Source organism: Anopheles cruzii, chromosome X (genome assembly GCF_943734635.1).
Source record: "Anopheles cruzii chromosome X, idAnoCruzAS_RS32_06, whole genome shotgun sequence".
NCBI lineage: Eukaryota > Metazoa > Arthropoda > Insecta > Diptera > Culicidae > Anopheles > Anopheles cruzii.
This window is the reverse complement of record NC_069143.1, coordinates 8,758,557-8,773,672: the sequence shown is the minus strand read 5'-3', so window position 1 is coordinate 8,773,672 and position 15,116 is coordinate 8,758,557. Positions and strand designations below refer to the sequence as shown.

At 50.8% G+C, this 15,116-nt stretch overlaps 1 protein-coding gene across 1 annotated transcript; it reads right to left on the bottom strand.

The window, feature by feature from the left end:
- Window positions 1-781: 781 nt before the first annotated feature.
- Window positions 782-10,057, bottom strand: LOC128266848 (CKLF-like MARVEL transmembrane domain-containing protein 4). Its single transcript, XM_053004003.1, has 4 exons — window positions 9,837-10,057; window positions 3,757-3,924; window positions 3,573-3,686; window positions 782-3,500 (listed from the first exon to the last, which is right to left on the bottom strand). The coding sequence occupies exons 1-4, from the start codon at window positions 10,005-10,007 to the stop codon at window positions 3,420-3,422; spliced, it is 534 nt and encodes a 177-aa protein (XP_052859963.1). The 5' UTR covers window positions 10,008-10,057; the 3' UTR covers window positions 782-3,419.
- Window positions 10,058-15,116: the final 5,059 nt, after the last annotated feature.

The window sequence follows — 15,116 nt, the reverse complement described above, 5'->3', positions numbered from 1 at the left end:
TGAATTTATTTCCTGCTTATCTTTCCGCTTATCGACACACATACTGCAGTTTGTGAAATAAACACCAGGTAGGTCCTCGGTTTGTTGATGCTATTTGCACCGCTCAGATGGGGCAAATAAAATTATTGATTTTTGTAGCGATGCTTCGTCGGGTCAAGGACAATGACATTCAAAATTCACCCCGCCCCGCCAACCGCGTCTGCATCATCGTCGTATTTCGATATGCAGCTTGAATATTTCATCAGAAACACAAGCATCCGGACGATGAGTTTTCCATACATTTAATGAGCGACCGACTTACTGGATGGAACCCTAGGCGTGAAGACTGGGTGTGGCGGCGACTGCGACATCTATTATTGCTGCCACGACCGCAACCCCCGTTCTCGGTACGTCGGCTTCGTCGTAGGTCTGCAACGGAAGCCGGCGATCATCGACTTCAGGCCCGAAATTAACGAAAGACTCGGCACCCTTACACCTGTCAGGACAATCGTGGAAGGAAACGGACCACTTCTATGGCATCCTGCAGAAAGAGCTTGATAGATACCTTAGATATGCCCTAAAAATCATTCTTCGTAGACAGCTACGTGAGCCGGATGGAGGAACTACTTCCAATCTAATAGACCGTGTATTGATCGATCACCTACACCGCCGACGTTGGGCTTGCTCAACGTCTGAACCTATAGAAAGACCAGCATCGACTCAAATTACTGTTCAAAGGACTGTTGCGCAATAGTCGCGAAGAAGTCGAACACTGTTTGTATTTTCCTTTTTGTTACTTTTTATTGATATATTGCATTCCGTTATCCATTAAGGTGTATATGCGTTGTAAAAATTCGTGATACCTAGACCGTGTTCCCTGGTTTTTTTCTGTTGCACACGTCCAGAGACACGACGACGAAACTAAACGGGAGCATAAAGAAACAATAGCGTTACAACAAAGGACTACAAACACGGCAGAAGAAGACGGCCTTTCGCTCGTTCGCTGCCGCTTTCTCTCCCTACGGTACGATATATGGTAAATAAATTAAAAAGAACAACTTTACATAACACGTAAACCCCCGTGGTGGGCGGTTGATCCGTTTGCGTCTGATTACGCAACTGATTGAAAATGAAAACTGAAGGGGGAGCAAGATAAGGGATGTAAACATTGTGGATGTGAAGCGCATTGCCCAATTTTTGCAATTGTTTTCCGATTTCAGGTCTGCCTGCCTGTACGTTTTTATGTTTTTAAAAAATCCACACTCGATTTTGGGGTCTTATTTTACTTCTTTTCTTAGGCAAGCATATTTGAGCCTGTTTTCTGTGCACTGCTGGCTGGTTTGCCGATTGAGTAGAACCGACCATTAATAGCCCTATTCTTGGTCCGCCCGATTGTCCGATTATTTCTAAATTTCTGTTTGACCGCTCTGTTCTGTTTGATTTGGGGCAATGCGTCAGGGTGACAACCTAAAAATCGTATCTTTTAGGACAATGAATACACTAGGTACCACAACACAACTTCAAACATGTTAAGGCACACAATCACATGCGCATGCATCCGAAGTATAGGGGACGCAAGCGAAACACATGAACACACGGTTAGTAAGTTTAGAAGATAAAAACCGCAACGTGCTTCGGGGTTATGATCTTCGAGAAGCACAAAATGTCGATCAGTTGCAAGCCATTTTCTCTAATACCAACTACCACGGCGGCAGGACTGATGCGGCATTCCATTGTTGCCTGCGGCGAAACATAAGAGCCTGCTCCCAATAGACACATGGCCGGACGGACAAACTGCTAAGCCCAGGCAATCCCCAAAGTGGTTGTGGTTGCCTCTACTAGTGGTGCACTCCTTACGCGGTTTTCTCTGTTCACTTTCGACCTTTTGTCAAACATTTCTCAAACTTTTACGATCAGAATTCTTAATTTAGTTTGAAACGTTCACGTAATCGTTTAATTTAAAATTAAATTTAAATTTAGCTTGGGCTCTCGTCAAACGTAACAGAAGACACGATGCTACCATTTTAGAAGAGTCTGACAACTCTCAACAAGAGTGTTCCCGTTGTGGGAAATGTTTTGAAATCGAAAGGCTTAATTTGTTTCACAAGAGTCGAAAACAATTCGGAAACTGTACTGAAAAGCGTCGAACATAGACAGGAAAACCCCGCATCCGATGGGGCATGTACTTCGGGTTCCGGCGGTCTGTTTTGCGTCTCCCTTTGTGCGTGGTTGTGGCTGCCGTGGCCTGATATTTTTCCGCGAATCCACGATTAGCAAATACTAAATAGTTTTGCTTGATTGTATCCGTACCGTGTTTCTACTAGTTAGCCTAGCTCGTTCGTTCCTTCCGTTATCTTAAATTTAATTTTTTTTTCTAGCAAACGGTTCCGCATGTCGGATTGTACGGTTATTGTTCGATCTTGTGTATTGGGTCGTCTGTGACCGCACACTATTTCGCTTCGCCCTGTCTTTCTCTCTTTCTCTTTCTCTTTATCTTACTCTCAAACGTGTCGAATGTGTTACCGTCTTTGTTGTCACTGGAGTTGCTACTTTCACCATCTATCGCGCGCCAAAATGCAAAACAAAACAGCAAAAGGAGAAAAAAAAAACACAAGAAGAACGAAGTAACAATCGAAACTGTCCCTATGGCGCTACCAGTCCAATTTAAAAAACAATACATACATAATACATAATACACGCACAGTAGAAAGTATAAATAGTTGTGTTAGCGTCTCACGCGGCTAAGAACCGTGACGCCGCACAGCGTGTGTGGTTAAGTGAACAAAACAGCGCGACACATACACACAGCATAGGGCATTTCCTTTTCCATTGTTTCAGATTCTAAACAAACAACTTGTCCGACCTCGGACTCTCGGAGTAATTCCGTTCAAAGAGAGGCTGAAATAAAAAGGAAACCCCGATATGACAGCGCTGAGTGCCCGTCATGGGATTACAGTAAAACGGACGAGTCAGTGTCTTGGGGATGGGACCGAGGCAGACAAGGGTCTTTTGGGGCGGGTTTCGGGGTGATTCCTTTGCCTGTTTCTGCTTTGGTAGTGAATGTTGGTGTGTGATGGCATATTGTGGGGGCTCTTGTGGCATGGGTTTGGGGTTTGGGTTTGGCTGATCTTGCGCTTCGCGTTGTCGTAGGTCGGTTATCGTGGAACGCTGCTACGGCTCGTGCTGCGATAGCTGCTGTGGTAGTAACGGTCGTCGGTTCGAACGGGTGCGGTACAGGATTACCGTACGGACGGGGGTGGCACGTATGGTGTCGGTGTCCGGTGGGGGTTGGTTGTCACGTTGAACTCGCCTCTGGTCTCCGTTGATCTGAGACTGATGAATCGGACAGGACACTAGTGAGCACCGGGATGTCGTCGGCGGCCCGCCCTGACCACCCGAAGCATCACCGCCGGTAGTCGGTCCAACCGGTTGGTCCGTGTCTAGACCCCGGCCGACCGATGTTCGACGTACAAGAAGTAGGTGCCGGCCATGTATGCGAGAAAATTGAACAGGCCGAATACCTGTGGACGGGGAATGAAGAAGGAACCGATTAGCGGCTAGGGTCGAGATCCCGCCCGGACCCGGTTGCTTACCCCGGCCGCTATGTTGGAGCCTCGGCCGCTCCCGTAGCGCTGACCCCAGGAGGCTAACTGCACGATGAATGCGATGAAGTAGAGCAGCGTCGCGATCCCCGTGTTGATGAGCTCCTGTGGAATCGAGAGGATAGGCGTTAGGGTCTAGGGTTAAGACTCCAGGCGCTATAGAGACGCCGCTTACCGTCAGGATCCAGTTGATGGCCAGATTCAGTACCTCGCGGATGCCGAGTAGGTAAACGAACGTCCAAAGGATGGTCGCGATGAACGACGTCACCACCACGAAGAGAAAGAAGTGGGTGCCCCCAATTAACGCTGGGGACGCGCACGCCATGCATATTATTCCAAAAACCTAATCGGGGGGAAGCCAAAACGAGGAACGCACGTTCAGTGAGAGTGAGCGATGATTGAGCTGGGTCCGCAATCGATTAAGGTGGGTCGAGATGCGGTCCACCTCACTAGTTCTGGTTCGCTAGCCATCCATCGTCATCGTTAAGTTCTTCGAAAACACCTTCGGCAGCTTGCGTCACTTGTGGTGCTCCCAACCAAATGTAGCATTTCGGTGGATTCGGTTGCAGGGCGGTTTCAACAACATCATTGACTCACTTGTTGGCCAATAAAAACCAGCGGTCGCCCGGTGTCAATTCGACGAGCGATGGCGTCAGTCCGTCGTCACCGACCTACTCTTGTTTGTTGGCCCCTGTATCTTGGTCTGGGTAACACCACCACCGCGTGACACACGACGTCATCGTGTGAGAGAGAGAGGAAGAAGAGTTGAGCGCTTCGAGCGTCGATTTCGCCTATCGCCTATCGCTGTATGGTCGAGGATCATATCCATTGAAGCTGTTTGTGGAAAGTTTGCGTTCTTAAAGTGATTTCCACGAAGCAGCAGGGGACCACAACTAGAGTGTATAGCCCAGGTGCAGGTGCGTTTGCCCATAAAGTCTAAATTAGCGTCTTACAGCGTCGTCTAAAACAGACAACACTTTTTAGGGCGTTGGACGTCGGACTTGGGCGATGAGATAGCAGGTATAGCAGGCACCACAGGAAGCGAGGTGTCAAGCGATAACACCGCACCCGTCAAAGGGGCCACCCTAATTCGGCCAGCCCTTCGCCGACGTGTCGATCGATCATCGTCATGCTTCGGCGGAGCTGTCTAGGAGCGAGCGAGAGAGCAAGCTGATGCATCGGATGTCATACCCATATCACCCGCATTCCAATCATGGAAGTCAAGTGATGTTAAATAAGGTGGAGGTGTTACTTCCGCGGTCGGTCCGCAGCCCTGTTTCGGAGCCGTGTATCGGCTGCCGTCTGCTGCCAATTCTTTGCCGGTTCCTGATGCCGGCAAATTGGTGACAAAACTCCACGCTTGGTTTTGACACTGGCTCCTGGAAGTATTCCGGGTCGGGGACTAAACTCTCTTGACGGCAAACCTCCAGCACACTCCAGGGCGCGAACACTGAAATGCACTGACCTCGATTTCCGTCCCCTGTCACACGCGCGCCCGCAGCTGTGTCCAATCCCGTCCCGATTCTTCAACTGCCGGATGCGGGTGTGTGCGTGTATCTTGTCCCGGTTTCTCTACCTTCCACCTGCCGATGGGCTCCGCCACCGCCTAGGCTCCCTAGCTCCCTAGTACCCTTCGGACGAAAGTATCACCAAACCCGGGCCTGACTGGTGGAGGTGAGATAGCGAACACTTTCCACTTCTTCTGCTTCTTCTACTTCTTTTTGCTACTTCTTCACCTAATGCCTGGTCCATAAGAGGGTTGCCCGAGAGAGAGAGAGAGCTCTTCTTCTGCTGTGACGTGAAGAGGCACGTACGCATAATTTCCATATAAATTCCCGATATGGACCCCGTTCGCCCCGTACGGTCACACCTTCTTCGTCGTCAACTCTCTTAATGGGGCCGGGCGAGAGATTGGGTTGGGGAAGGGGGGGGGGGGGGGGCGCACCATACACCATCATATCGCCGTCATGGTCACGGCCAGGTTGGTCCGCACCGCATTCGAACAGTCGTAACAAACACTGCTCTACTCCCACCACCGGTGGGGTCTTGGGGGGTGGGAGGAAAATGTCTCCGGTGAAGACGGTGGCACCGCAATCGTTCACCTCCACCTCCTTTCTCCCACACTGTCTTCGCCTACCACGCTGCACCATCCGTTTCGTGGAGTTCTTTTGTTCGTGGCTTTGTCCTGGGTGGTGGCTTTCTCCTATATCGTCTCTCGGAGGTCGCACTGGAGAGAAGGTGTTCCGCCAAGAGTCGCGTGAACGGCCACCACCATCATCAGCCAGCCCATGGGCTGGAAAGTCCCGAGTCGTATCGCAGTCATCGCTTTTTCAGTTAGTAACAACCTTCAGAAGAAAGCTGTTAATTCGACATTCGAGAACGTGTTGATGGCTCTGAGCATTATATGTAACAAATCGTCGATGTTTGCGTCGATATGTGACAATGGATTAAAACCATGTGAATATTATACAGCGTTTTTGATACATTTTCCTCCATCAAGTCAGAAGTCAATCAAAAAGATGGCAAAACTACAAGAATTGAACTACGAACTGCTCCCGTATCGATCGTATTCACCAGATTTAGGCTCTTAGGCCTTAGGGACTTTTCAGCCCATGTGTTACACCGCGCTAACTGTCCAGCGCAGCGTAGCGAATTATCGAAAAGTGGAAGAATCAACGCGCGCGCGCCTGTGTGTAGACGGCGCTATCGTTTTTTTTTGCCACTTGTGGTCCATACTGGTTCCAGGAGAAGCAATTAAATAGACCAGCCAGGCGGGCAGGTACTAAGGAGGAACTACGGCATATAGGGAAGAGAGTCTCCTTCATGTCAACCTATCAGAGGCCTCTCTAAACTCTGGGCCCATGGCAACCCTTATCGCCAACAATTCGGCAGCGTCACCAGGCGCTTTCTGTGTGGTGGGTGACAAAGTCGATGGGAAGATCCGCCGATCCGCTAGAGTGTGGATGCCCAGCTCGGGGTCCTAGTTTTCGGTGCTCCTGCTCAGGTGTTGCCGTTTACAACACTTACGAACTATTTTGCGAACAAACCCTCGTGCCGAGTGCGTGCCGTTTTGGTCGTGGACGTGACCCCGGAGTACACGGAGACACATGGTTGTTGTCACATCTGTGTTGCCCCCCTCCACGAACAAGTGTACGATGTTTTTGTCGAGCATTTCCAAGGGCCCCCGTTACTCAGCGGGCGCGCACGTTACGAAACTCTATATCAGCAGCCCCCGTGTTTCATCTAACCGCCCCACGCGCGCTCGGCGCCCGTCAGATTTTTAGTGTTTTCGTGGGTTGGATCAACTTTTACGATCCTCATCCGCGCACAACAGCTGGTGTGGAACCGCTGCACTCTGAGAGTTCCTAGCTGAACACGTCATAGCTGCACGTAACACGAGCCCCGTGTACATGTATGGAAGAGGGTGCGGAAACCAAGACCGGCGCGTCAAACAGTGACAACGCCCAAAAACTGATTCACCTCGGACGCGGCGCGATTAGGTGCGGCGGCAACTCCAGGTGACAGATGGCAGCAACGTCAGGCCTGCTACCTTTTTACACTTTAATTTACATGCCATTTTGCCGTCTCTCTAGCAATTCTCGGGTGGGGCACGCCGAAAGGGGTGCTTCCTTTTCCGAAGCAGGCACCATTCTCGCAAGCAACTCGGCCATATTTTCGCCGTAAGAATTGATGCGCCGCTCAGCGTGATCGAAACTTCCCAGCCAAATGATTTAATCGTTTCGCTCTCTGGGGGGGGGCGGGTTTTGTAGTATGTTACGGAGCGTTCCGGCGGCGTGTGCTATTGGGTTCGAAAAGTACCGGGAAAAAAACTTTGGCATGTTAATCTCTGTTGCTCTTTGTAACGGTGTATTTTAACGTTTGACAGATAGTTACCTGAATATTGATTTTGTTCCGAAACCAAGCCATTCAGCCACCGGTTAAGAGCCATTTTAAAAGACCAATTGTTCCTGAGTAGCAGCTCGAGATGTTGAGCATCCCAGAATCTAAGCAGAACTAACGATGAATGGTATCTGTTTGTTCACCGTAGGATAGCGTGCTGTCTTCCCCACCAAAAAACCCGCGTCACTTGTTGCATGGTGGCGGCGCTATGGTGCATATCACATTGCGTGCCGCATTCTTCAAGTCAGGGAGCGAGGGATTAATGCTTGCGGTGCTGTGCCCTTCGCCCGCTACGGAATGTCAAGCCACCGAACCTTCCGTCCGTACGGCACACACAGTACAACAAACAGTATGGTCGCGCGCGTACCGAAGTGTAATTGGACACTTCACTCCATTCATAAAACCAAAACAAGTCCTCCGAATCCGCCGATTTCCTCCCGGGGCCCGGTTAACCGCCGGAGAAAGCGGCGTTTCCTGGGACAGCACGATCGCCCCGCTTCGACAGAGAACGGGACCAAGAGAGACAGAGACAGAGAGAGTGAGTGACGCCAGATTACAAAAGAGATGGGAGAAGATAGATGGAAAGATGGAGCGTTTTTCTTGTTTCGATGTGCGTATCGCCTGCTACTGACACCGAGTCCCGCACTGCGAAGTCCCGTAAGTCCGATCGCAGCAGCTTAACCCTTGACACCTGAGTACGCTGAGTCTCAAACAGTTGCGACGAAAAGTGACGTTTCAGTGCAAGTATTTGAAGCAGAGCCTGTCAAAACACTGTCTAATGTTGATGTTTAAAGAACCATCCTAAAACGCCCAGAAGACTTGAGTCATACACGACTCAATATGTAGGCGGCAGAGTTGGCGTTCAGGTCAGGTCCGGTATTGGGCATTGGTATTGTATTGGAAAAATCGGTTCGATCCGCCTGTGTATGTGTTGCGTTTGAGGTAGGCACCGAAAGGTTAAGTGCAGCCGCGCCGGTTGCGTGTTGCCTAATGTGGCGTTGACGATGGGAAGCTACACAAAGAAAATAAATGAGAATCATCTCGCAGTGAGAGCGTGAGATGATGAAGGTATAGAGAAGAAGCAACTTAAGAAAGAAACCGAGGAGAGCATTCTTGTCTGGCGAGAAGCCCATAGAGAGAGAGAGAGAGAGGAAGGAAAAAAGAAGCAGAAGGCATCGGGATCGGTCCGAGTGTTTATTGGGCTTTACAGATATGGCCCAATATGAGGAAGATCGAGATGCTGGCAGCCGGTCGATCTGTCAGTTAGAAAGTTGTAACGACCCAGGTGATTAGCACTCAGGTGTGTGTGTGTGTGTGTGTGTGTGTGTGTGGGAGTATGTCTACCCAGGTCTAAATCATCATTGGCCAAGTGATGGTTTTGCTATCCGCTTCCTGCAAAGTGGCACGGTTAAGATAGTCCATACTCGCCAAATGGGCGTTCTGCCACTTTCCAGGTCCAAGAGTTCTAATCTATCAATGCATAAAACGTTCAACCCCGATGTCCCGGGCGAATAATGGCGGGTGACGACCAACGAACCCGGCGAATCACCAGTCACCAGTCAGCAGGTCTACACGCCGGGAACAATGCAACAATCCACCTGTCGAAGCCACTAGCCTCGGTCACGATGATAGAGCCACACACTGGGGAGGGGGTTCTCGATAAGGGTGTGGCATTGTGTACGCCAGCCTACTGTCACCCGTATCGCCAACGTATTTCGTGGCGCATTGTCTGTGTTCCTCGTGAAACTGGAAGCGCTCCACAAAAAAAGAAACCCCGGCCCGGAGGACGAGGATGCGTATCTTCCCGATACGCCCTGAAACTGAGACCTTTCGGCGAGGTGTTTCGTCTGTGGATGCTGTGAACACCAGCAGCGAGCAGCAGCAAGAACGTTAGAACTTCGCTTTCACTTCTGGGAGTCGCACGATCGGAATGTCGGTAGGTCTAGGAGCAGCAATCGTGCCTGGGAGTGAGCGTGCGGGGGCGCACGCGGAGGCCACAGTAGGCCCCAGTGTGCAATGTACAGTCGCAACTAGTAGTAGGCGAGGAAGCCCAAGGCGAACGGGGGCCCAACGTCACCAACGTCAGGAGGCTTGGCTGGGTCGGACGTGGTATGGAAACTCTGGTAGGCAAGGAGCTAAGCGTGTGGCAAGTAGCACAAAGTTGCGCAAATCTCGTAGACCGGACCAAAAGCCCGATAAAAAGCCGAATTCAGCAACTTCTCGAACGTTCCTTCCGAGCGACTCACGTTCGGCGTGGTGTTCCGACTCCGAAAGTGGCCGGTTTCGGCTGTGTTATCACTTATCTTATCGTTCCTTCTGTGTCCCGGACCACACAGACCTGGGACAGATACTTACCACCTGGACGATCTTCAGTATGCCGGGGATGGTGATAAAGTATTGAGTGTTGAACTTTAGCCAGTTGAGATTAGATTCCGGCTTGGCCGCCCCCGTCGCCGCCGCCGCCGCCGGCGTCGCACTGCCGACGCGGTTCTGCCCTTCCACCGTCACTACCGTTTCGGCCATCATTTTGCTCGCACAAGTCTCGCCAGGGTCCACAAGTCACTCAAATCACTGTGCTCCTCTCCGTGTCTCGTCGATTTCGTCCGCCGTATCTTGACGCACTCTCTCTCTACACGCAACGCACCCTGGGGCGTTCAATCGACGGCGACTATTCTCCTATATTGTATTCTATTTTTGCGCCAATCTGTTTATTACCGGGTTTGTCTGGGAACGCGGCGAAAAAAAAAACCCGCTGGTCCCGAACACTTGGGACGACGGGCGATACCAGAGAGATAGCGGAGATACCGCCCAGGTCGATACTGCGCGGCGCGATCAGGCGTACCACAATGTCAACTATCAACGGCAACGGCTGTGTGAAAGTGGCGCTCTACCGTGGCCACTCCACCTGTTGGTACGGCTGGACTTGACCGGGCTACTGTTACTACCGGTCTACTGCGGCGGACGCTGAGGGACTTTCACGCGCGCGCGAGCACACCGTAGGAGCACCAGGAACAGACCCTTTATCCGTGCGTGTGTGTGTGTGTGTGTGTGTGTGGTTGACACACTTATTCCACTACCACCACACTGGGCTTGGGCTGGAGTGCCTGGACTGCCTTCCGCGAAAGTGGCCCCAGCGCACAGTGACTTCCGAGGGCTTGTTGGTTGATCGGGGGTTAACTGATAGAGATCTGCTGGTCAGCGCACACCTGGTCTGCGGCGCGTTAAGTGGTGACTAACTCGTAGCTCGAAGCTCGACCTCTCGACTCGACGGACACCGGACAGCAGCGAAGCAAAACACACCACAGCGCGCACTGAGACACCGGACACGGGGACTTACGTTCGCACAGTCGGACCTTAGGCAGGCAATTGCTCGGAACGGGCCCACCTAAGCTCGGTCACTTACGGCACAGAGCCTTCCGCTCTATCTTTCTCTCTCTATCTCTCTCTCTCTCTCTCTCTCTCTCTCTTTCTCTCGTTCTCTCTCTCTCGGTCTTCGGCAAGCTGTGGGGGGTCCGATGAAAACTGTTTACTGTGAAGTTGGAACATTTTCTGAGCTACTCCACAGCTACTCTCGTCGAACCCGCTCCGGCTCTCTTTACGGTACTCGCTCTCTCTGGCTCTCCCTCTTCCCCTCTCTCTCTCTTACTCGCTCTGTTTTCGTGGGTCACCTTTTTCTTTTTGGCATCAGCCCACCCATTAGAGGGCGGCTATCCAGCTTTTTGTCTCACTCTATGTTTTTGTTGTTGTGCTGGAATTTTTTCATTCTCTCACTTAGTTTCTAACACTCTCTCTCTCTCTCTCTCTCTCTTTTTTTTTCGCTCACGCAATAAACCTCTCTTTAATATACTGCTTTAGTTTGAAGACATGCGGAAGCTTCTAAGCTTGTCGCGCATCAACGCTTAAAAGTTACATTGTGCACGCCATCCGGCTTTTACGCCTAGTTTCAAAGTATCTATAAGGATAATAACATCAATTACGCCTAGTTTGCATCGTAATTGTTGGGCGACCTCCACAAAAGCAAGTAAGCAAGTATACCCACAAGGTGGGGAATAGGAAAGAACGGCTTTTGCGCCACACTTGTTGTTACGGTAATTTGAAGAAAACAGTTGTCAAACGTCAAGCGTTTAGGTGCTTACACATATTATTTACTAAAGTATTACTAAGTTAGTTATTTTGGACGAATAGATTGAAGATTTACTACGAGCACAATGTAATCATAATTTGGGTTAGTTAGTTCGTCGTTTCAGGTGGATCCATAAAATTGCTCGAAAGCTCATGCCACTAACCGACAGACTCCGCACTGGCAGAAGTCATCACAGACACGGAGTACCGAGGGCTGTGTGTGTTAGGCGGTTAGTCTACATTCAGGCGCGCACGATACATGACGATGAAAACGCTTCGAGGCAAGCGTTTCGCTTCGTTCGGAGAAAGATGCAACCTGAGTAATAACAAACAACAACCGTTCCGATGGTTTCCTCATTCCAAACGGAGATGGAGATCATGAGGAAATTGGAACGGAGATGACTCATTAGGGTCGTAAAGCACGTGTGCATCCGTAAGATGGCGTTTTAAGCCCGAAGCAAACTAATTAATAAATATATAAGGCCGGGGAAAAAGTAATCCATTATTTTCTCGGTAAATGCCTTTAGTAATCAATAACTCGTGAAGTATCGTAATCGTACAGTTACAAGTTTATGCCCCGTTTTAAAGCTGACACTTTACACTTAAAAAAACTTTGCGTTCAAACAAACGTTTACAATAGGCCACGCGGTTACTGCGAATTAACGACGCTCAAAGCATAAAACATTCCATTGCAGGCAATGATAGCGGCCCCATAATTACCGTGCAACGTCCGGCTTCGCTGACATAAACATAAACATGCACAAGGTATGCAACGATGTGGCGATGTCTCGAGCATCGCCGGGTGTCGCCGAGATAAACATAAACACAACCCGGCATCGGGCTCGAGCTCGGCCCAGCTTCACAGAGCCAACGGGTTCAGGAAACTCGAGTTCGCGAGATTTTTCACACACTCCCGCAGGAACGCCTAGCTCAGCAGAACGGTTTGTTAACCGGCCAACAGCCCGTGGCCACATTGAATAGAAAATATATTCAGTCTTGTCCTCACAGCCGAGCGTTGTGATTTGGTTGGACTTGGACGTAAGATGAAGTAGCGTAATTGGTCGTTTCCTATCCACGAAAGACATCGAACAGTTACTCAGTTGGTAGTTTGGCATTGACCATTGGGCATCGCTGTGACAGACGCTTGGTTTTTCCGACCCGACTTCCGGTTTAGTCCGGACGTGCCCAAAGGGTCCATCAGTTTCCGAGACCACTAAGCGGTTCGGTTGACCTATCCGCCCAGCGCACAGGCAGCGTGCGTGTGTGTGTGTGAGTGTGTGGTGAGAGAAAGAACGCCCAGGACATGCCCACCGACCGACCGACACGCATCGACATTATCATCGACAGTTGGTTGGGTAACAGCACCTGTCAGACCGAACCGAGGGGATGGGGAAGAGACAGAGAGAAAGGGGGTAAAAGAGTGAGGGGTGCGGCGGGGGCGGCTCCTGCGTCCCTGGGTAGGCACGTGAAGTAAGGCACTGGAGCCGTATGAAGGATGACAGAACATTTTCAATTAATTTTCAGCAATTTTCCAATACCACGGGTCGGGACGGGAAAAGCGGGTAGGTGCCCGGGTGGGGGGGTGGGGGGGAAAGCTAGCACCGCGTAGAGAGGGGTGTTCGTTTGCTGGCTGGCTGCGTTTTTTTTGTGGTTCTGCTGCGTGGTTCGTGCGCGCGACTGGAATTTACGTCTGTGAGGTGGAGATGTTGTGGGTGTGGATGTGGGGCTGCTGCGGCAGCAGGTTGGGGTTGTACGTGTGGTTGCTACGCAATTTGCGACACGTGACACCACCAGCCACAACCGTCAGCCTCAACCCTCCACAACCACCACCACAAGCCGTTGGTCCGGTCGGGGCGGCGGAATGCTCGGTGCTAGCAACCGCTACAGTGCCGGGTCAGCTAGACCGGAAAGGGGCCAGGCCAGGCGTGAAATCCGGTCGACACTCCGGTAGGCTCCAACATTCTAGTACGGGCCAAGTGTGTGGGTCAAGTAACTGGCCTAACAAAGACCATTTACTCTTATTGTCTCCCACCAAGAGTACATTGTTCGGTAAAAGGACCTCCTTTGCACAAGTGCAACAGCTCCTTTGCTGCGTGATGTAAGATGCTGTGTGTGAGCGAGTAATACGACCGAGCTCGGAAAACCCTCCTCGTTTGTCAAGGGGCAACGGAGCGTTGGAAAATCATTTATCATCAGCTCAAGTCGTGGAAAGCGTGGAGCACTCGTAAGTGTTTAAAAACAGGGTGGACCTGTTGCTGTAAGCCGTCGAAGTCAAGGTCCAACATGGTGCGACCCGGTCCCTGACTCTTTTGGAGTAACCATACCATATCATCGATACTAGTATTTGATGTCATCGCATCGCTAATGACGGGGCATCAGGCTTGGCTTGGTGGACTTGAATGGGTGAGCCTCAGGCGAGGGCTTCTGCCTGCCCGAGGCGTAATCTAACGATGGCCGTTCCTTGCCATCTTCGTTCGCGTTCGGCACCGTCATCGGACGGCTGTTTCCGCAATCAGCTGCTTCTGCCGAATGTGCGACGGATTCTGCGCGACGGATTCTGCGCGACGAACTCCCCGAAGACGAACGCACGATATAGAAGTATTCAAAAGCCACGGTTTCTCTCCGCACGGTCAACTGTGCGTGTTAAGAAGTTCGCCGGATCGGCTATTTTACTTCTATTTCTATTTGAATATTTACCGTATTGTTTTGTTTAAGTTTGTGAAAACTAAGACTATTGCGTGGTTTTCATTTATATGGTCATGGTAGGCAAGAACATAAGAGTTTCGATAAAAAGTAGTCTTGTGCTTCCGATCCAAGAATGTCTGTCTACCGAAAAATCGGAAAAAGTGCGACTTGTGCTAGTTACAGAGACCATACGGTAAGTCACAGAGTTCCACCGAGATCTCCTCCACATAAGATCGAGTGGCTTGCAGCTTCCCGCAACTTCAGTAGTGTTGTTTACAGGCAACAGGCAGTCGTCGGTAAAGTCGTCGACATACAGAAGCTGACAGGCAGGAAGCGCAAAAGCGTGTTGGTGTTATTAAAAAAAAACAACAAACGACAGATAATCTTATGGACGTCAAATCAGGGATGCTGAGCAGAGGTGCAGATGTTTGTAGGGCGCTATTCTGCGGCGCAACGCATGCGCTTCGGTGCCCTCTGTGACGATCTGTCTACTATCTGTCTGCGAGAGCGAGAACTAATCCTCTTTTGCGGCTTCGCGGCCATGCGCACTGCTACACGGGGGTTGACGGCTTCTCGGTCGGTGGTCGGCGGTTTCTACGCCAGTGGCCAAACCGTTGGTCTGCGCAGCTGACGTAACGCACGCACTAAACCGCATTGACCAAGTCGCCGATTCGCGCCGAACTCTTGCAGGAGCCCCGCAAATTCTTCCAGTCCGGTTCGTGCCCGTGCCGGTTTAGTAGGCAGTAAGACCACGAAGCTCCGCGTGGAGTGTGTCCAGGGAAAGTGCGTGGTGCGTGTTTTTCCCGGAAAAGGACTCAGACGACGCCA